This window comes from Wallemia ichthyophaga, assembly GCF_000400465.1.
Source record: "Wallemia ichthyophaga EXF-994 unplaced genomic scaffold scaffold4, whole genome shotgun sequence".
Classification (NCBI taxonomy): Eukaryota; Fungi; Basidiomycota; class Wallemiomycetes; order Wallemiales; family Wallemiaceae; genus Wallemia; species Wallemia ichthyophaga.
Genome location: NW_008806277.1, coordinates 399,619 through 420,584, shown reverse-complemented (window position 1 = coordinate 420,584; position 20,966 = coordinate 399,619). Strand labels below are relative to the sequence as shown.

The window sequence follows — 20,966 nt, the reverse complement described above, 5'->3', positions numbered from 1 at the left end:
ATATGAATGATATAGTAATCCAATACTGATAAATAACTTAGCTTGAGCTAAAGTAAATGGTTTTCTACAACCTATCACCTGCTTCTGTATCGCCGAGACTACTTCTACGTCTCCTAATGCTACGCAAAGCATTAGTTCTACCAAGATTGGAACTTTTAGTTGAGTTAGGAGTATTGGCATTATGTATTGAGTTAGGTGAGAGGAGTGAATTAGATGACGACTTGGATGATAAAGATGTAAGGCTTGATGATGGAGAGTCTTTAGCTATCGTACTAGCAAATTTATTCCCTCCAGAGGCCCCACCGCCTTTGACGGGACTTACAGGACCCCCAGCTTCCACTTTCCAGCTACTGTTTTTCTTTGAATCGACTATCCAGCTATCAGCAGCGACAGCTCTAGCGACACGCCCCATAGAGCTACCCGCCGAGCTAACCGACGAAGCAGGTGAGAGATGACCTCTTTTCGCAGGCACTATCCTTGAGCCATTCGCTGTTGTTTCTACGACCTCTGTTGTTGTCCTCTTAGGTGGTTGTGGTCTCAGTGATGTCTGTGCAGATGTTTGCGACTGCGTGTTTACGCGCTGATGCTGACGTGCTGGCGATGCTGTTGTGACTCTGATAGGAATTTTAGCAGGCGATGCTGCAGATGTGGATGTGTTGTGTGGTATAGATGCAGATTTAGTCGAGCCATCTGAACTACTCTTCTCAGTGACTGCCGTTGATGATATCTTTAAAGAATTAGAATCAGGTGGTGTCGATTTCGCTGCTTCTCTTTCTCTCTCCCGCTCTTTCTCTCTGCTCATCGCGTTGGAAGCTTCTTGGGCCACCTTTGCACCCACCATGCCCGAATGCATGCTAGATGAGCGCTTCCTGCCTACACGCGGTCTGCGCAATGGTGAACTACTCAGATTGATATTTACATCCGGTCTACTACCACTGCTGACTGTTTTTTTATCAAGGACACGCGAAGGACCTGGTGTCTTTCTCGGCTGTCCAACAGGAGCAGGTGTCTCTGTCATGCCAGCTTTTGAAGTTGACGCAGCTGGCAATGGCGTGCTAGGTCCATTATCGTTAGATCCTAATGGTGGTGTAGAGGTAACTGTTGTTGTATTTGTTAGCTGCCTTTCGATCTTTCTTTCTTCCTCTTCTTTCCGCATCGCATCAATGACACCCCACCGGACCCAGTCAAATTGTTTTTGGTACATGTATTGCTGTTTATTTTGTTAGATTGCTATTTGAAACGCAAGGAAGCACCTACCTGCTGTGGTCCGACCACGCTACCTGGTCTCATTATGCGCATAAACGCAATGACCTCATTAGCAGTAAAACCATGTTTGTAGATAAGATAAGCTGTGATGGTGCGAGTGAGTAGAATGTACACCATATACACCAACACTTACCACCGATAAGCGTACCAGTACGACCAAGACCAGCTTTGCAATGAACAGCGATGACACCTATGCACGTCAGCAAGATCAATCAAATCCACATCAACTCACCCCCTTTCGAAATGATATGGTCGCACATGTGAATGAAAGTTTTAACAATTTCATCCGATGGATTGGTGCCGTCATCGAAGTAGAGATCAGAGTGGTTGATGCTTCTTTCGTGCCACTCTTTGGGGTCATAGAGAGGATTGTTTAGTCGAACAATGAGCTTGACATCAGACTGAGAGAAGTGATCGAGGAGGAGAGTGAACGAAGATGGCAACTTTCTAGGCAAGTCATCACGCTCAGACTTGATACTTTTCCCGACTTTTTGCCGCGCCTGTATCAAGCGCACATAAGAAGGGTCGACTGGAGATGCAAATGCAACTTTGCACGCGTTTAGTACGATGAGCAGATAGCAAACGCGTCAGACTCACTGAAATTTGGAGTAAGCCAATTCCAATCACCATTTTCTACCTATGCATAAAATGAGAGATAGTTGTGAATGAAAACAACCGATAAAAACCTTCTCTGACCACTCATACTCTTCCAAGTCGAATTTGTCCATACGCAACAGGCCAAAATTGATAGACTTGTAAATGCCCCATAGACAGTCCTTTACGCATAATTAGCAGGCGATAGCCATCAACACCACACATACGGATATTGAGAGATGGAAATCGCACCTGCCGCGACCGGCATCTCTGTAAGGGATGAATTCGATCTGGAGGAAATTGAGGGGAAAAATTCATGGGAAAGGGCGACTGACATCTGCAATTGGATGAAAAGCGTCTGAAGGTGAACGTTTGAGCACGATAAGCTAAGTGGGGTAAGCGGGAGGAGTAACTAGCGATGGAGACAGACGGTGTAGAGGGCCATCAGCAGGGCAGAATTAGCTTTATTGTGGGGATTGGTGGAGGTATATAGCACGAGTTTCCTATCAATAAGATCAGGATCCCTGAGTAGATCGTGGACCAAAACGCAGAATCTGCAAATTGATGAGAAAGACGCCGAATCGCAGTGCACTAATCGTACCTGTATAAATGAGCAATATTTAAAGGTCCAAAATCGCAGGAGAAAGAGAGATCTGTGCCGTTTGAGATACGAAATCACGAGTATTTCTATAAAAACACGTACAAACTAGATCGCTATCGATTGAGAAGAAGTAATAGCGATCTGCGGGTCCTTCTAGCTTGTTGGAAATTGGCTGTGGATCGCTGTTCAGCTCGTTTGGCGTTGGCGGTGGATGTCTGAATGTTGCCCAGAACAGCCTAAAGGGAGTGAATATACGCGTCATTACCACGTACAAGTAACTCACCGATCATCAAATTTAGCTGAATTCACGATACTGTGCACCTGTTTAACCATCTTGGTGATGGATGTTTTTGTAAAACAAGAAAATCAAGTAAATATATTTAAAATTACATTATCTCAGAAAACTCTGTCGTTGAGCGTGTATCCACTGGCGTATGTTTCTTGTCTTGCAGATTATAGCTAGGAGGCGGTGTGCTACTCCTGCTTGTCTTCTCATTTCCACTCAAAGACTTTCTATCAGCGCGTCGTGGTAACTCTGGCTTAGCAACTGGTCTGCGCGGTGGCAACGCTGGTGGTATATTCGTTGTTTCAACCTTATCGACCGTGTCTTGATTGTCTTGCTTATTGTCCTTTTCTTCATCAGAATCTGAATCCATATCCAACTCTTCCAGCTCCCTGTTAAGCTCTTCTTCCCTCAATCTATAAAGCATATCTTCCTTCGAGGTTGCTTGACTTGAATCAAACACCTCTTCATCTTCCCCTTTCCCACTCCTTTCATCCTTCTCCTCTTTCTCGCTCTCTTCGTCTTCTGTAACCTCCGTTAGTGCTAGTCCTTGCTGTTTCCTCGCTAGGTAGTTGAGAATCGATGGATGTCTAGGTGGTGCAGGTAACGCCAGTATCTCTTCACGCTCTTTTTGCTCCGCTTCAATATCAAGCTCGTCCTTATACCCCTGTCTCTCAAACTTATCAAGCTGCTCTGGTGTAGGTGGTAATCTCAATGTCTCGTTCTCATTCAGATCGAGATCAGTCAATACATCTTCAGATATCGTCGCCTCATACTCCAGACTTTGTCCCTGGGCTATACCTGTCTCTGCCTCGTAGAGTGTTCGGTACAACTTTTCTGCCTCTAGCGGCGGTCGCACCTTACCGGCCAAAATTTGACCGGATTTCAGTCCAGGCCAGCTAAGAAGATGGTGAGCTGAAATTTGCGCATAAAATGAGCTAAACGTACTAGTAAAACCTCTCATTCTCATCGAATCTGTCGAGAAAAACTTGTCCCTGAAGCTTATCGGTATGACATCAAATGGACAATGCTCACTCACCATCAATTCAGTACCGACGTAGAAGCCTTTACTTCGAATATAAGACCAAATAGGGCTCTTATCTACGCCAGACTCGACTGATACACCAGCACCAACAGGCCCAGCAGCCACGGCAACTGAGTAGACATTAGCAAAACACCGAGAAACCAGGCAAATACCCACGCTCAGCACCCAGAGTAACATTAGCCTTGCCCTTAAAGCCATCTAGAGCCTTTTGTGAACGCAACACGAGCACAACATCGTACACGTCCCTATCGCAGGTGAGCAAATATGTGGAATAGCGGGATAAAAGAGGTAAACCCACAATCCAAACAAGAGACCAACAGTCGCATTGTTTGGGCAAATACACGACGGTGCAGACCAGTCTAATTCTTAGTAAGCGGTGAAAAACTTGACCAACTTGCACTCACTGCCGTCGGGCAATCTAGCGATAACGATACCACTACCACCAGCACCACCGAAAGGCATCATACCGGAGCTTGGTAGGCTGTCAGCGTACAAAGCAGCCAATAACATCAAACGTACCGCATAGCTGTGTAGACTACGATACCTTTGGCGGAGGCCATGACATTCGGAGCGATTTTCCTGAAAACTCTACGACGACCTTGCCTTCCTTCTTCACCGATTGGCTCGTCTACTGCTATACCCTCGGTAGTGAACGCCCTGATGACTTTCTCTGCCTTATCGATTTCGAGGGGCATATCACTGTGACTTGGAGTGAGCAAGTAGCTACACGTAGTCCAACCAAACGCACCCAGACGTAGGCCAGAATCTTTGTGCCCCGAGTTCTTTCAATTTGCTTAGCCTGACGTGGTGTAGCTGCTGCGATAAACTCACTCTCAGCGCCTGCGTTGATGTAGCTGCCTGCGAAATCACTAAAAGCTATTCCTTTTACAGTCGCTGCACTGCTCCAGCGCATCCACCTCCTCTTGTCTCTCGTTTCCTCCTCTTTGCTGAGCTTTTTGGCTTTGCCCATTTGATCGACGTTGGAAAACAAAGACGAACGTAAATCTAAACATGTAATCAAAATAAAGGAAATGTATTGATAATGTTTTACATTTGTGCGCTTGGTGGTCTGTATGGCTTACCGCCAGATTCAACGGGAAGGTTCGATGTCGTTGCGCTACGGAATCTTCTGACGTAAGGGATAGACACGTCTTCCATTATATCAGGCATCATTTCTAAGTCATTCCAGCTCTTGTGTCCGGCTGGGATTCCTGGGAGATCGTCAATGTAGCGTCTCTCTACTTCATCCTCCGACATTGTCTGCCACCACAATGACTTGTCCATCACCTTGGCTACAGCCTTTGCGAGGGCTTTTGGTACTGATGGTGCCTTGTGCTCCTTCAATGTCAATGCTGAAACAACGTCAATCGCTTCATTATATGTGTACTCTTTTGGTCCAGGTAATGAGCTGGAAAACGTTTGTTAGTGTGGAAGCTCAAAATCACAGCAAAACGCACTATGTGTCTCCATGACCTGGATCCAATGTCATCATTTTGTGTAAAGCCTCAGCAACGTCAAGCACATGCACCGGCTTTACGCGTGTTTGACCCTTGTTGAGCTTGTATGCAATAGTCCAGACTAATCATATCATCAGTAATACTTTCAAACCACAATACACCCAAACTCACAAGCCATCTGCTGCAAGAAACGATCCTCATGACCAAACATAACTGTAGGTCTGACGATGGAAGGACCGTCAAAGTTTTCACGAACAAGATCTTCACCAGCTTGTTTGGCTCTGTAGAAAGCGGAAGGAGAGTCATGAGCAGCGTTGAAGTGTGAAACGTGGATCAGTCTCTCGATGCCCTCCTGTTGAGCAATTGAAGCGATATCAGCAGCAGCCTTAACGTGAACATCGTCGTAGTTGAAATTCTTTGTCTCGTGATCACGGCCAACAAGATTGTAGACTACGTCTGAGTGTCTAAGGCATTCTGCTATCTGTTGGTGGTTACGAGCGTCCCATTCCTAGAGTGGGTGAGTGAGACGTGTACTAAACTTTCAAAAAGGAATGCCCACCATAGGTACAATCTGACCAAGATCGCCCATTGGCTTCAAATGACGCCTTTCGAGCTCGTCTCTATATGGAGTGACGACTTGAGCACCAGTACGAGCTGAATTGAATTAAAAACTCTTCAATTTGGTTGTAGACGCCGTCTTACCAATTTTCTGTACCGTATAACGTCCTAAGAATCCAGTACATCCGAAAACAGTAGCGACATGGCCAGTAACAGAACTCCTTCCGCCTGGACCTTGTCTAAGGATTGGTGATTTGGATTTTGGAGTGATATTCAAATCATGGTATCCAGCCTGTGCACCGGCGTGAGCTGTGTCGATGCGTTTCTCTCCCAATACTAACCACAGAAGCAGGTCTTCTTGGTAATTGCTGTACTGACGCTCTGGCTATATAATCCTATCAGTCCAGCGCTCACAGCTTCTAATATCAAATCTCACCCCTACTAAACATCTCGTTGTTGTAATATGAGTTATGATTCGCTCGATATGAAAATTATAAAATTGTGTTTATCAAATAAATAATTATTAATTTCTTTGTTTTGTTTTATAGCTCTTTATTATAACCACTTGTTGCTTGACATATGCCCTTGGATCATTCTTGACGATGCGCGAATTTCACTCTTGGGTTTAGTTTACCTCCGCCTCGATCCTAGCGTTGGATGTGACGGTAACGGTGTGTTGTTTGCCGCTGATATTTCCCCTGGTCGAGGCGATGGCTGTGATTGGCTATCAAGGCCAGAATCAATCGTTCCACTCCTGCCCATAATCGAGAGCCCTTCAAACTGACTGTCTCTCTCATCCCTTTCATCTTCCGAACTTCGTTGGAACTGTGGATATTCTGGGTTTGCTCGGTTTGCGCCTATGGCAAACGTAGGAAGCGGATCTCCTGGCTCTCTACTATGCTGCTTACTCGCAGACTCATCATAGTCATTTTTGTTTGGCTTCATTCCCATGTTCTGCCTGTGAGAACTTAGTGGCTGAAACATCGTTTTCTCCCTTCTCTCTTCATCAGCAGGTTTCGAAAGAAAATCCCTGATCTTAGCATTGCGAGTTGGTTTTTCTTCTGCTGCTTTCTTGCTTTTTTTCCCTCTCGGATGCATTTCCGTGGCATTTGGTAAATTACTATTTACATCTGTCTTTGGTATCACTCCTGTTGAGTCTGGCTTGACAGATAAACAAGGTAGATCTGCTGTGGAATTTATTGATTTACTGCTGGTAGTTTTAGGAAATACTGTATCATCTGATTGAGCTGATGATTGCGTTTGCATCAATGTCTCAGTTAGTTGTGAATCATTTGGCGATTGAAGCGACTGTGCCATATTCCGATTAACAATTTCTGTAGTCGCTTTCTTTGCTGCATGGAAAGACGATTGTGAAACCTGTGAAGGGTGTGGAATGCGAGGTGGTGGGGTAGCCTGTGGTCTTTGCATAGAAGCAAAATTTCTCTGAAACTGTTGCAACTGCTGAAATTGCTGCATACGTTCAGGATCCACTGATCGGTGCTCATCTATTCGCTCAGAAAGAGCATCGAAGTAGTTTGATTCTCTTTTTGGTGAGGTTGAGCTTGACTTGAGTCGCTGTAGTAGACTTGTAATTATTGTAGGTGAGACGGGCGAAGCCGTGGTTGACTCTATTCGTTGAGCAAGAAGAGATAGATTTGATGTTTGCGAAGATGACGCTGATTGAATCTGCTGAGCACAACGCAGAGAATGATCGTGAGAAGTGTGCTGTCTTTCATCGTGGGCCTCTGAGGATCTATGAGATACCTGAGGCTCTCGTAGATCATGAGACCTTCTACAGTCACTGTGAGGCTGCTCACTATGCTGCCCTGAGCTTTCCATAAAATTGGATGCCATCACAACCCCCAAGTCCCCTAATAAATGAGCTGGTGGCTGACTTGAGGATTTATCTGTAGGCGCTACTGCGGAGCCGTCCCTTTCATCTGAAATATTGATTACACCCTCCTCTTTTGCTTGGCTAGTGCTAGCTTGTAGCTCAACTTTGTGAGATCCATTCTCATTTTTAGTACTTTCTTCACCATTTTCACCCGTCGTGGCAGTAATAGATGGATTGCTTTCAATTTCCTTGTTATCTTCATCCGAATTTTCATTACTTCCAGATTTAACAGCTTTGTCATTTGTATCATCACTTTGACCGGCATCCTCGCCATCATTTTCACCAATTGCTGGAGTTACAGTAGCAGTTTCAGTAGTTTTCTCCTTATTTTTTTCGATCGGTTTGGGCTTCCGCCTTCCTTTGCGAATCTCCTCAGCGTCAAATATAGCAGCCTCTTCATCCAACTCCTTGGTCAGGCGTTCGCGAGCACTAGTTGCAACCTTGTTCTCCCATTGTGGATCAGTCTGCTCGCGTCTGATTCTATGTGAGTTGTAAAGCAAATTGAGGTATTTAGTCGTATCCTTGAAAAACACATCAATGTAGTGTATAACGTAGACACCACAATCGCACCAATTCGGCTGTTTGGGTACTTTCGGCGTCTTACCATCAGGCATACTGAATTCTTCTTCGGGAAGCTCTTTCCGACCCTGCGCTTCCATCTGGAGATACCTGGAAAGGTTGTCTATTACAACTCTGTGCGTTCCACTCAAGCTGTCGAGTGTGTATATATAGCAGCGCGCATTTTTACTACGCATCTCGTGCACAACGTCCACGTCTCCTTCAACTTTGCTTGATTCCCCATCTGCGCTACCCACAACTTCCACTGCACTGGAGTCTGGTATATCTGGCTGTGAAGAAGCCTCGGTATGCTCAGCTGAGTATTGTACATTAGCTTTGAAATTTCTGTGAAATTCACTAACCTTGTGTGAACAAAGGAGCTTCTGCCATAACAACGTCTTCATCTTTATCGACTTCAGGTGAGTTGCCTGTTGCGCTGGAACTTGCTTTGCTACCATCCTTTTCATCTTTTAAGTCCTTCTCTTGGCTCTGACGCTCTGGCTCCTCTTCTGAATCAGAGCTGAGTTCTACGATATCATAATTCTTCTTCTGCTTGGCAGCTTCAGCTTTCTTATCTAATTTAGCCGCTTCTCTCCGCTTCTGAGTCTCTTTCTTCTTTGCAGCAGCAGAATTGACGGCCGCACCAGCAGCTCCAGTCGCCGACCGCGGTTTGGGTTGTTTCTTTTTATCCTTGGCGTCTCCTGGTGGTCCGTATAGCACACCTTTGGGGTTGTATATGATTGCCAAATACCAGTGCAAGCTGCCTTCGTTAGCTGCGTAGGTAATGGAGGTGACATTCACTCACTTTTCACATATTGGCACCAAGATAAACTTTTTAGCAAAGATATCAACACCTTTCGTCCACCTCCACATGGTTTTGTAGGGATCTCCCAACCCTTCGTACGAATTTACTAGAGATGAGTAGAAAAAACTGCTGAAAAGATGCACCTGATCAGCTAAAAGCGGATCACGATTTCGCAGCCTCATAAGCGTTGAGCGTATTCCATACTCAACTATACAGTCGTTAAGGAATTCGGAAGGGTCAATGCTGGCTCGATCGCCTCTCCGTATTGTTAGGCAGCCATTTTCAAACTCCTTTATCAAATAAATCTCATTGGCAATTGCTGAATCCATCTGAGGCTTGTGGCTGGTATAGAAGGGTATTGTCAGAGACTATCTAAAATGCTCAGAACCACTCACCAAGCTAAAGTTTTCGCATCATTGTTGGCCTTATTAGCATCAGTTTTAGCTTTGCGTGTGGAGTTCGTGCGGGGTATTGGGATGTTTTTAATACTCCTTCGAGAGGTGTACTCATCGTTTTCTTCAGTCTTAGGTGTTGATTGACTTTGTGCTCTGGCTTGACCTGGTACGATTGCTTTAGGAGGGGGTTTATCTTTCGCCATGTTAGGAATTGCGGATGGTTTAGGTTTTTTCTTGACTTGCTCCCTTTCATCTTCAGAAAATAACTCAATCTCGTCATTTTGACCTTTGGCTGAAGATTTTCTTTTTTGCTTAGTGGCCTTTGGCGTACCATCATCATATTTAGCATTGGATTTGTCTTCTTCATCAATAGTGATAGTCTCATTTGCACTGCTCTGCCGAGGCCTACTCTTACTTGTATCAGCGGGAAACTTGGTTGTGTCGGCAGAAGCCCTGCCATTCTCATTGATGGATTTCACGAATTGCTGAAATTGAGGAGTAGGCATCTCTCGTATGCCTTCTTTCATTGTTTTTTCTATACTTCCAATAAGTTTTCGGTGTTTATCTTTGCTATTGATGAGGGCATTTGGATCGGTGACAAAAGTAATGGTATTGTTTGCCGATTTCAAGTGGTTTGAGAGTGTAAGTTCTTTGTCGTCAACTGTATGCTCCAGTGCTAACTCGCTTTTAGGGTCCTTAAGGGACTTTATTGTCGGTGAATCTTCCTTGAGTACAAAGAAGAACACGCTGCACATATCTTCGCTGCGAGCTTGGACAGAATACAAGTCCTGGAGGTCAATCACCCGCCATGGTATCAATTTTTGCGATGGTACTCGTCTACAGAGCGATAATGTGGCGTCATCGAAATACAAGGCATACAAGCCATGAGTTGACTTTTCGACGTTATATCCGTTGATCTTCGTCTGAGCTAGATATAGGACATTATTTGAATTGGAGCCCTTGAGATTGATGTAATGCAGGTAACCATGGCGAAGGGTTTCACTGACTTTTTTGGTGGTATAAAGATTGTTGTTGTCGTGATTAATATGTTTACCTCGTTCAACATCCAAAGGCTCTTTTCGGGAAGCTTGCGATGGTTTAGACTGCGACTTACGCGACGATATCAAGGGTTTCTTCTGTGTACCCTTCCCAGCCATATTTGCAGCCACGCCAGTAGCGCTTTTGGATATGGGAATATCATCAGAGTCTAAGTCAATTTGAGCGTCCTGAACGGGTTTAGACCACTGTGCAGATAACTGAGCATAGCTATGATCCCTTTGTTTACCTTTTACTCTATTGGAGGTGGAAGGAGTGGGTAAGCCACCGTTGTCACTTTCAATGTCTATTGGACCAGATTTGGAAGAATGGGCAGCATCACTTTGCAGCTGTCTCGCGGCGGGTGGGGTGGAACTGTAGAAAGCCGAAGTTTGAGCTGGCTGGACAGGAGCTGTGTGGGGAATGAGAAATATACGCTACTGCTAACGATTTATCTCACAGCTTTTCACAGGCCGTCTATTTGGGTTGTGGTTGTTGCTACCGATGCTGAGCGTATCGCGCCCAAGGCCGAGTTTGAATTCCTGGGAAAAGTATGAGAGCGTTTACAGGTATTCAAACGACAACGACTCACGCGCTGCTTATGGATGGGTGGTTTACCTCTCTCTGATCTGCGACTGGGTATTGGTAAGCGTGGATTGTAGCCCTAGGAAAGCGACGCACGCTGGATCCTCTGAACCCATTTAAGCTTAAAATCTATTTTAACGCTGCCGTCGTCGTCGTCGTTGTCGTCGTGCACAAAGGTTGATTACAACTGTCAAAAGATATGATCAAATCAAACTCAGCCAACGCACAAGAAACAAAATTTAGAAATCCATTCGATTCTGATGATGAAGAAGTTAGCCCTCCTCCAGATGATAACGCACCAAAGCAGCGCAGGGAGTCTACGCTGAACCAATCTAAGGCTGATATCCCTTCTGGAGAGTCTTCTCAGAGGCCAAGGCGTAATTCCCAGCTGCGTACTTCTCAGGGCGTTCCGATTGAAGGCGCTGAAGCAAACGCTGCGATTGAGGAAGACCAAGGTGCTGATCCAGATGTTTCAGAGGTACGTGGGAAATCTCGCTATATTCATCCCATTGAGATATTTTAGGTTGGTGAACCTAAAGTTACCAGCAACGGCCCCCATCGTGGATCTCTTGCCGGTCCAGACGTTCAAAACTCCAACGATTGGGCAACTGGCGCGTTCAGCAGCAAATCTCAATCACCAGCGAAATAAGCCGTGTTATATCAGCCAATCAGCTTGGACATTTACCTTTACAAGGATTCTCTCTACCTGTGATTTCCAGTGCTCTCTCCTAATCAAGCCACACTATTTATCTTGTTCATGAATCTATGAATGCACAGTCTTGCATCCCTTCCAGCGTGACATGATACCTTTGATTACATTTTTGTCACGATATCTTATAGATCGCCCCGAGGAGTCATCCGCCTCAATTTCGGCATTATTAAATCATTATTAGCTCATTATTATTCTGTAATTTACGCTTTAACCAAATTCGGAAGGCGCTAGAATGCCGATGAACGCCAATCTAGACTGCCGCGGCCAGTTCCTCCGATCTGAGATTCAATTTAGGTCCCATGACTTAAACATCATCTGGTAACTTAAATAGCCTCAAACGCCTTATACCCTTCTTTAATTTTAATTTACTACATGGAAAAGAAAATAGATCACAAACTTGAGCCTGAAATCTCCCATGACTCTCTACCCGAACAAAGGGCTCCTCCACCCAAGACATTGACCCAGAAGCTCGAAAATCCTCTCAAGGGCATCCCACACGATAAGCTTTATGAGGATGCAACCGCTTTTGCGCACGAGTATGGGCTTGGGGATGATGCTGAAAAAATTGCAAAGGGTGCTTTGGTTGCGCAAGATCCAAAAAGATTAGAGATGCTATCTCAGCTCACCGACGACGACAAAGAGGCTTTCCGAAGGGAGTCAACACACAAATTACATCAGACACGTGAGCTTTGGCTGCTAGTAGCCTGTTGCAGTGTTGGTGCTGTCGTTCAGGGCATGGATGAAACAGTCATAAATGGTGCACAACTCTTCTATCCACAGGATTTGAATATCAACCCCGATGTCGATGTCTGGCTGTTTGGTTTGGTTAATTCAGCGCCATACCTAGCATGTGCAGTTCTTGGCTGCTGGCTTACTAGCCCTCTTAACAGATTTTTTGGGAGACGTGGTACTATCATGATCACTGCCTTCCTGTCGTTCGCAACCTGCATTTGGTCAGCCGTTACAAATTCCTGGCAACATCTCTTTGTTTCCAGACTTGTGCTAGGATTAGGTATCGGTCCAAAGAGCGCAACAGTTCCGGTTTTTGCTGCTGAAACAACCCCAGCCAACATTAGAGGTGCACTCGTTATGATGTGGCAATTTTGGACAGCTTTCGGTATTATGTGTAAGTGTTTTACATCAAAAACAACAATAAGCTAAGATTTCAATCATAGTAGGGTATGATGCAAATATTCATACTAACTAAAGCTAACATCTAAATCATAGATTTGTCGCTGATTTAATCTTCTACCACGTCAAAGACACAGCTAACATCGATGGTTTAAACTGGAGATTAATGCTTGGTAGCGCTGGTATTCCAGCATTAGTCGTTATGGGCGTCATACCATTCATCCCAGAATCACCACGTTATCTGATGGGCAAAGGCAAGAAAAATTATCCTAAGGCTTTAAGAGCCTTGAAGCGCTTACGTCCGAGCGATCTTCAAGCTGCGCGTGACATCTACTACATTCACATCTGCATGACCGAAGAAATGAAAATGATTCAAGGGAAGTCAGCGTGGTTCAGATTTTTAGAGCTCTTTACCATTCCAAGAAACCGTAGAGCTACCGCAGCTTCCGCCATCGTCATGTTTGGTCAACAAGTAAGTGCAAATTTTCTACCAGGAGCACATGGTCCAAACTAACCGGGATCGACAGTTCTGCGGTATTAATGTATGTGCTTATTATAGCTCTAACATTTTTGTTAGAGCTGGATTCAGTGAATTGAATGCACTCTTAGCATCTTGGGGATTCGGTATGATCAACTTCCTCTTTGCAATCCCGGGATTCTTTACAATTGACAGATATGGACGTCGAGCATTGCTTTTGATTGGTTATCCTACCATGTGCGCTATGCTTTTGGTCGTCGCCTTAGGATTCCTGGCTCCATTCGACAAACAAATCATTCCAGTCGCGATTGGAGTATATCTCTTTACGGTTCAGTACAGTTACACCTCAGGACCTGTTCCATTTACATACAGCGCTGAAGTATTCCCGCTGTCACATCGTAATCTCGGGATGAGTCTGGCGACGGCGATTCTATGGCTCTTCAACTTCATCCTCTCGATTACCTTCCCAGCGCTTCAAGAAGCATTTACTTCTTCAGGTGCATTTGGATGGTACGCCGCATGGTGCGCTGCTCTCTTCTGTCTCGCCTTTTTATTCGTTCCTGAAACAAAGAGCTTGACGCTAGAAGAGTTGGACCAAGGTGAGTTGAGCCGTGTTTCATATAGTCATTCTAAGGTTTCTGCAGTCTTCAGCACCCCTACTCGCGTCCACATCGCTTACCAATTCAGACAGATTCCGTGGTTCATCAACCGGTACTTATTCGGTCGGAAATTACCAAAGGAGGAGCTTTACGTCTTTGATGAGGAAGTCAAGCCAGGGGAAGGCTCATCAGCTTAAAAACTGGAGATTTCGCAGTTCCCTACTTTTTTAATATGCCTCATATTAGGCAGATAATTTACGCGCAAAGGAAGACCTGTATAAATAAGATCTGTATAATTCACGTCTATATAATTGTTAATCTTGTTTCTTTTTCATGTGATACCAAACATTCATAGATACAATACATGGAGCAGCCATGGGTATGAGGCAGCTTATGACTCTTTCCACGAAATCTCGCGAAATCAATTCGCACTACACCTTGGGTCACAGGTAATAAAACAAACAACAAAGTAGCTAAACGCGCACACTCATGAAGATGATACTGCCATTTTATTCGTCAAGCCACAACATGAAATTTTTACCAAAAGCGCGTAGACTATTTACTACAGAAACTTTCACCACGCAGTACAGCGATAGAACATACCCAGGCAAGAAGCTTCGTGAGTATTTAGTCTGTAAGGCACGTGAGCTAACATACACAGACTCGATTATTAAAAAAAAAACCAGAATCACAAGGCTTATCGAAGCAGAAACAGTAGACGGAATAATATTTGTAATTTATATTTCTCATCTTGTGCAGGTATTCCGATGCTGATTATGACACAATTGGGCGATATCGGAGAAGAGTCATTAAACTATAGCCGCGCACTGCGGAAAGCTCGAGACAACAATGCTTCCTATGAGAAACCTACATTTGAATTAGAAATACTGGAGAGTTGGTGTTCCTGCGTGTTTCGTCTTGTTTGTAACTTCCATCGCCGATAGCCGAAAGACTAATTCAAGGAATGCAAACAGTGGTAACGAACTCAGACGATCACGACATTTCTCTCTCATTGAGGCTCCCTCGTGGGATGCAACCGTCTCGCCCAGCAAACAGCAGTAGCAGCAGTAGCAACGGAGTCACGATAAACTGTACATACTATATCAACATAGATTTGTCTGGATACTCGCAGCAGGAGCCTCAACCATATCAGGACGCGTACCCTCCGAGTCAATTTGATTACCCCGAGGAGCAGTACGGGCCAGTGGAGGGCGTTGGGCACGTGGAGCAAAGAGAGCAGCCCGAGCAGCAATATGGCGTTATTTACGATAGGGCTGAAGTTCCCATGGAAGATAATCAGCTTGATCAATCTGCAATGGGAGAATATCACGAGACCAACGAGTACAGCAATTTCGATAGCAACAACGTCAATGATAGCAACTTTGTAGCAGGAATTACGCAACCAGTTAAAGGTTTTGAGCAAGTTGAGCAAGTGCAGCAGGTGCAGCAACCTGTACTGCACTGGCAATCAACGCAACCAGCTCGCCAACCCATTCGCAATGTATCAAAAGCTCCAGATCCAACCGCTGAGCCGTACTGGGGATCCATATCTCCACAACCGGAACCAGCCGCAGCTCCTGTAGCTTCAGCTAGGAGATTACCAACACAAGAAGTCAACCAGCCACATGAGCAGCATCATGAAGAATTGAGCAAGTCGGATCAAATTCGCAAGAGAAGAGCTTCGAATCATTCTGAAGACGAAGAGCGCAGGGTGAGACAGGTTTTGGATGGTGACAGTATGGTATTGGATGAAGAGGAGCACAAACCTAGCGCAGATCAACTGCAGCAGCGTGCTTTGGAGATGTCTGAACACGCAAAGAGTGTTGCTGTTAAGAGGGAACAGTCGAACGCAGCTACGTTTGCTGCGTCAAGCAGGGCAAACACCGCCAAAACAGCTGGCACATCAAGCATTGCGAAGACAGTAAACACGGCCAGCACCTCAAAAATAGCTGATGAAATACAGCAAAAGCAAGCCAAAGCTGCTCAGCAGCCTCCAGCAGCCTCTGACCAAACTTTACGTCCTCAGACACATCATACAGATACAAATGGAAACGAAAACGGTAGTGTTGATGGAAACGTAAGCCCCAAGGCAAATGAGAAAAAAGCAAATAGCAAAACAAACAACAACACAAACACGGTCGCAAACAATGCAGCTACCAACAACAAAGATACGGCTAGCAAGACTACTGAGAAAGGAGTTGCTCCGAAAAACGCAGCTACTGACTCAGCGAATACTACTGAAGAAGCTACTACTAACATGACTAACACTACTGACACTACAAGCAGCACCACCAACAATACAGACAAAATAGCAAGTGACATGGATCTACAGACAAGATATATGCCAGAAGCACGAAAGAGAAAAGCGCTCAATAAACTACTACAAAAGCCATCGTTTATTGACTATGCGCCGCTATTCCGTAAGCGTCTAAGACCCGCGCAGGACTACTACCTCGAACATCTCCTACATAAAGGGAGGTTATTTCCGGTATTTGATGATCACATATACTGTGGACTATGCGTTCCCGGCTGGCCAGCATATTTAGGATTTGAAGACGATTGTTTTGTTGTGTATGGGAGGGTGAATGGAGTGACGCAGGCTGTGTGGATGATACCGATTACTGTGGTTAAGAGTATAGCTACTTCAAGTTACACAAGTGATCGCTCAGAGGATACGGTGTTGGCGTTTCACTTGAAACTAAATAGCAGTGTGGTGGAGTATATCAACGAATGCGATGGTAAGACACCACTCAGAAGTAGTCACGATGCGCTTGCGTTGCGGATAAAGAGCAATAGAAAGTTCAACTTTCAAGCGTTTGACGACTTTATAGACCATGTATTTGATTGTGCTGAAAGAAACGGTGTTCCTGTATACAATACAAGGTTAGTGGGTAGTTTGTGTGCTGACGCAGCTGAAAGAGGAACAGTCACCGCCAATTCGAAGCTGAACGGTCGTGGAAGGCCAAGAACCAAGTGAAGACTTTTACATAGGTATGATGCAGTAGCAGTAGTATCTAATAACTTATAAAGTACATTTAATTTCATAGACTAGGACAATGTACCACTCAAAGGGGCTTCATCGAAATGGTGCCAGAAGTGACTGCTATCCAACGCTCTAACGAGTTTCCTCGATCTGTCATTGACGTCATCGGGGACAACATGAGCAACAGGGCGAGGTAAGGCCTTGATGCCGAGAAGTTTAGTTAAAGCGTTAACTTTAGCGCGTGCGACACTGCCTGGTTCAGCTTTATCGAGAGCGACAGCCCACCAATCGTGCACGCGTCCGTCAGTGAGCAGCCACCTCTGACCAGGAGTGAAGTGTTGATGAAGGAGGAGAATAGCTCGAGCGGCGTCAACGCCATGAATGAAATGCACACTGCCCTTGATCTCGAGTTTATCTTGCAACCGCTTGAGAAAATTAGACGGCTTGCGTTCCTGTCCATAGAGGCCGGCGAGGTTGAGGACGGTAGTCGGGGAGGAGGGCGTTGAGAGGGAGAGGAGTTCCTGTTCAGCGATGAAACGCTCGTTGGTGGGCGTAGGAGGAGAATGGCGATCGATCCACACCGTCTCGCCAACGCCGCTACTTCCCCAGATACCAGTGCTGCCTAACTGGATCCATTGAGCAGCTCCCTTCAGTCGCGTGTAGCTGTCCACTAGCCGCGCACTCCGCTTAGCGCCGCGCAGCGGGAACACTATGACGACCGTGCGTGCTGTGGGCAGAGCGCGAATCTGATCATCGAGCGTCGTGTCTGATTCATCGTCTCCATCACCTCCTCCATAATCAAATGCTATCCTCTCAAACGTGTCGCCTTGGACCGGTTGCCGCGTCGTCGCACTCAGAGTATACCCCTTGCTGACAAGCACAGGCACGGCGAAATTTGATATCCAGCCACTGCCAAGCATTAGTATATCGCAGTCGTCGCTGGGCGATTTGTGCTGCATGGTGGGCGTGTTGGGTGTGGCGGTCGTACCTTCTCCTCCTCCACCGCCTCCCCCCCGCATACCGTACTTGGTGAGAAAGTCATCGCTATCTTGCTTCTTGCGCTCACCCTCTTGCTCGCGCTGTTGTTCTTGTCGCGTCAGAAACACACTGAGCGCAGTTATCGGCAGTGCTAGTGCGGCCATGAGGAGCGACGGCTATTATGCAGATGTGAAATGAGAGCTATTATTACAATTACTGGTGGAATTATATTAAAGCGTTACTTTGATTTAGCATTTGAGTGAAGAGCAGATTTCTTTTATTTCTCTTTATTGTTTAGGTAAATGATTGATGCAGTGATGATATGCTTGCGTTGTGTGTGTACTATATTATATACGTTAAGGATTCTATTGGTCGTTTTTTATACAGCCAGTTGGCTATGGCTATTGATTCAAGTAATTTAATTGGCTTACTAATTGCCTTCGGAGATAGTTGTCGACCACTCCCAGTCTATATGTCCATCGTATGGATCCTGTTCCTGGTTCGTGTTTCTAATCTCTCCGATACCATTTCTCACCACTTTGGTTGAGTTCTGGATATTCAATATGGCCATTCCATCCGCGTCCTTCGCCTTAACGCCAAAATTGCCAGTATAATCAACTGGTAAGTCAAGTTGAGAAGATTGTTTACCATCCGCATTAACATAGACATCATCTCTCAGCGCAGTACCATTGATGGTGAGGGTAGAGTAACCATTAGACGAGTAAGCGTTTATGTACGCATCACTAGCGTATACGGAGGGTTTTTCGAATAAAGAGACTGTGGCATTAGTTGAAGTGGTGCTATTCATAGTGAGATACGAGTTAGTAGAGAAAGTACCAACGATAGTCCCATTACGCGTGTCAATGGTAGCCGTGGTAGCGTTGAGATCCTCGACTGCCACATTACCGCTGTCGAGATCCACCCGAACCGTGTCAAAGAGGACGTCAGTGAGATCGCTGACGAACACGCCCATGTCGCGCGAGTGCGTACTGATTGACAGGTCTAACGCTGGCACGTTTGCTGGAAGGTAGAGCGTGATTGCCGCATCAGCGTAGCAGTCACCACAGGCGGGAACCACATCCACTGTAGATGTGCCATTGCCGAATGGATCATCAACCGTTATATTCAAACCTCCCGTCTCGTTTTGGTTAAGCGACTCAACTACTAAAGAGGCCCACTCCTCTGTCTCGTCACCACCAGGACTGAATTCTATCTGTCCTACATGATCATCATCTGAAACATTGTGGGTTGTTGCGTTGAGTTGGTCACTTGTGATTGCTCTGCGTCTTGAGTTGTGTGATGGGAGTGTGGAGGCAATATCGAGATCTTTGCTGTGCTTGTAACGCTCGCTCCATTCATTTTGATAGGAAGACCAAATTTGAGCGCGCATATTGTTAATCTGGGTGCATGGCAGGAAGGTGGGTATATAACCGCCAATTGGACTAATAAGGGGACAAAGAGCACGGTGCCATTTGGTGGGAGCGGAAGGGTGGCTGACGACGTCGATGGGGGTGTGTGGGGGGAGTAACGAACGCCTGGTTTGATTTGAGGTGTTTGTAGAGTTGTGAGTGTTATTAGAAGGGGCAATTGGGAGTGAGTCTAAGTCTGAGTCTGAGTCTGAGTCCGAGTCATTATGACTATCATTCCTATCATCCCTATCATCATCCTTCTCATCACCCTTATCGTCACCTTTATCATCACTGTCATCACCACCATTATACCAAGTAGTATTGCTAATACCACTTGGTGGCTGTTGGAGAGGTAAAACAAGTTGAAGTGGCTGGAGTGGGACTAAGAGGTGTGCTATGAGTGATTCACTATGTTTAGACATGACAGCGTCTACAGATTTTGGCAGAGTAAACTGAGCCCAAAAGGAAGTTTCCTTGGAGGGAGCTGTTGGGTTACCGTCTTTATCAGTTTCATTCTTAGGTGAGCGTTCGACCTTAACCTTGCCGTTGACAGATGGTGGCAGTTGAATGTCAATTTTACCCGACGCAGGCAGCAGAACGAGCTCAGAAAAGCCCTGCAAAGCCAATTTGGAAGAAACAGATGACCTATTTGCACTGAGACCGTATGGGAGACTGTAGCTAGCGTCAGATTCGTTGGAAACAGTTGGAGTGCTGTCATTGAGGTAGTGCTCCAGGATTGGACCGAGAATAGCGCCGATAGCAACATACACCGACAAAGCCCAGGCCAGAGCGATGAAGAACCTCTTCCTCGTTCTTCGCTTAGCAGAAGGTCTTTGTAGCTGAGCAGCAGCAATCAGCAAGGAGCGTGAGTCGCGTGAGTCGTAGTCGTCGTCGTCGGGGTGAGCGAATGGGTTGATAAGACTGTCAGAGGGAGCTAGGTGGGTGGATGAGGGGGTGGCAGTGGCTGTGCCGTTGCCTGTGCCTGAACCAGAACCAACACCAGCAACGACTGGATTGTAAGGCGCGGCAGTAGTTCTGTCCCGTGTATTGTGATAAGGAGCGTGTATAGGGAGGAGCGCTGCGAAAGTGGGAGTGAGTGGGTGTAATCACTTGGACCAATCAAAACTCACGCCTGAGATCGCCCGTTTGAACCATTTGATTGGTGTGCCCTGATTGATGTGGTTGCGCTGTTTGGGCTGTCTGCGCTGCCTCCCCGGACTCCGCTATCGCCCCACTAATCCCATGAATTGAATACCTCGGTAGGTAAGGCTCATCGTGCACCAAATCACCTCTGCTATCTCTCTCTGTAAAATCTGCTTGGTCGCCCTTTAATATAATCATTTTAATTCGTCGTCGTCGTTGTGGTTTGGGTCCAAGTGTGCTGATATTTAGTGTGAGTGGGGATGACTGTTTGAATATTTTTAATTATATTTGTATTTGTTTGTGTTTATTTATACAGGCTATATCACCACACACACACAGCACACTCCACACCGTATTTGGGTGGTATTTAACCAATTTAATCATGTAATCCAACGAACCGTCTTATCAAGAGATGAATATTATATTCATACTCAGCACACACCACTCACTGCACATC

At 45.7% G+C, this 20,966-nt stretch overlaps 9 protein-coding genes across 9 annotated transcripts; 3 read left to right on the top strand and 6 right to left on the bottom strand.

The window, feature by feature from the left end:
- Positions 1–64: 64 nt before the first annotated feature.
- On the bottom strand, positions 65–2,794 carry J056_003466 (Tyrosine-protein phosphatase CDC14-like protein; the record flags this gene model as incomplete). Its single annotated transcript, XM_009268689.1, has 12 exons — positions 65–1,210; positions 1,258–1,349; positions 1,400–1,456; positions 1,499–1,813; positions 1,864–1,903; positions 1,953–2,042; positions 2,088–2,150; positions 2,196–2,246; positions 2,291–2,414; positions 2,462–2,513; positions 2,564–2,697; positions 2,745–2,794. 12 exons carry the CDS (start codon positions 2,792–2,794, stop codon positions 65–67), a joined length of 2,214 nt encoding a protein of 737 aa, XP_009266964.1.
- A 53-nt stretch (positions 2,795–2,847) lies between these two features.
- Positions 2,848–4,759, bottom strand: J056_003465 (SH3 domain-containing protein; the record flags this gene model as incomplete). The annotated part of the gene is made up of 9 exons (XM_009268688.1): positions 2,848–3,643; positions 3,693–3,739; positions 3,784–3,899; positions 3,946–4,034; positions 4,088–4,148; positions 4,194–4,261; positions 4,309–4,488; positions 4,538–4,571; positions 4,621–4,759. The coding sequence occupies 9 exons, from the start codon at positions 4,757–4,759 to the stop codon at positions 2,848–2,850; spliced, it is 1,530 nt and encodes a 509-aa protein (XP_009266963.1).
- A 77-nt stretch (positions 4,760–4,836) lies between these two features.
- Positions 4,837–6,253, bottom strand: J056_003464 (uncharacterized protein; the record flags this gene model as incomplete). Its single annotated transcript, XM_009268687.1, has 7 exons — positions 4,837–5,197; positions 5,247–5,367; positions 5,418–5,754; positions 5,806–5,900; positions 5,949–6,096; positions 6,146–6,189; positions 6,241–6,253. 7 exons carry the CDS (start codon positions 6,251–6,253, stop codon positions 4,837–4,839), a joined length of 1,119 nt encoding a protein of 372 aa, XP_009266962.1.
- A 181-nt stretch (positions 6,254–6,434) lies between these two features.
- J056_003463 (Ubiquitin-like-specific protease 2) lies at positions 6,435–11,192 on the bottom strand (the record flags this gene model as incomplete). The annotated part of the gene is made up of 7 exons (XM_009268686.1): positions 6,435–8,572; positions 8,619–9,016; positions 9,062–9,403; positions 9,457–10,903; positions 10,952–11,033; positions 11,084–11,126; positions 11,173–11,192. The coding sequence occupies 7 exons, from the start codon at positions 11,190–11,192 to the stop codon at positions 6,435–6,437; spliced, it is 4,470 nt and encodes a 1,489-aa protein (XP_009266961.1).
- An 83-nt stretch (positions 11,193–11,275) lies between these two features.
- J056_003462 (uncharacterized protein) lies at positions 11,276–11,725 on the top strand (the record flags this gene model as incomplete). The annotated part of the gene is made up of 2 exons (XM_009268685.1): positions 11,276–11,554; positions 11,600–11,725. 2 exons carry the CDS (start codon positions 11,276–11,278, stop codon positions 11,723–11,725), a joined length of 405 nt encoding a protein of 134 aa, XP_009266960.1.
- Positions 11,726–12,160: 435 nt separating this feature from the next.
- J056_003461 (Arabinose-proton symporter) lies at positions 12,161–14,193 on the top strand (the record flags this gene model as incomplete). The annotated part of the gene is made up of 5 exons (XM_009268684.1): positions 12,161–12,914; positions 12,946–12,967; positions 13,016–13,391; positions 13,447–13,996; positions 14,042–14,193. The coding sequence occupies 5 exons, from the start codon at positions 12,161–12,163 to the stop codon at positions 14,191–14,193; spliced, it is 1,854 nt and encodes a 617-aa protein (XP_009266959.1).
- A 331-nt stretch (positions 14,194–14,524) lies between these two features.
- On the top strand, positions 14,525–16,987 carry J056_003460 (uncharacterized protein; the record flags this gene model as incomplete). The annotated part of the gene is made up of 4 exons (XM_009268683.1): positions 14,525–14,615; positions 14,756–14,890; positions 14,941–16,879; positions 16,924–16,987. The coding sequence occupies 4 exons, from the start codon at positions 14,525–14,527 to the stop codon at positions 16,985–16,987; spliced, it is 2,229 nt and encodes a 742-aa protein (XP_009266958.1).
- Positions 16,988–17,044: 57 nt separating this feature from the next.
- On the bottom strand, positions 17,045–18,121 carry J056_003459 (uncharacterized protein; the record flags this gene model as incomplete). The annotated part of the gene is made up of 1 exon (XM_009268682.1): positions 17,045–18,121. One exon carries the CDS (start codon positions 18,119–18,121, stop codon positions 17,045–17,047), a length of 1,077 nt encoding a protein of 358 aa, XP_009266957.1.
- A 266-nt stretch (positions 18,122–18,387) lies between these two features.
- Positions 18,388–20,707, bottom strand: J056_003458 (uncharacterized protein; the record flags this gene model as incomplete). The annotated part of the gene is made up of 2 exons (XM_009268681.1): positions 18,388–20,444; positions 20,497–20,707. The coding sequence occupies 2 exons, from the start codon at positions 20,705–20,707 to the stop codon at positions 18,388–18,390; spliced, it is 2,268 nt and encodes a 755-aa protein (XP_009266956.1).
- Positions 20,708–20,966: the final 259 nt, after the last annotated feature.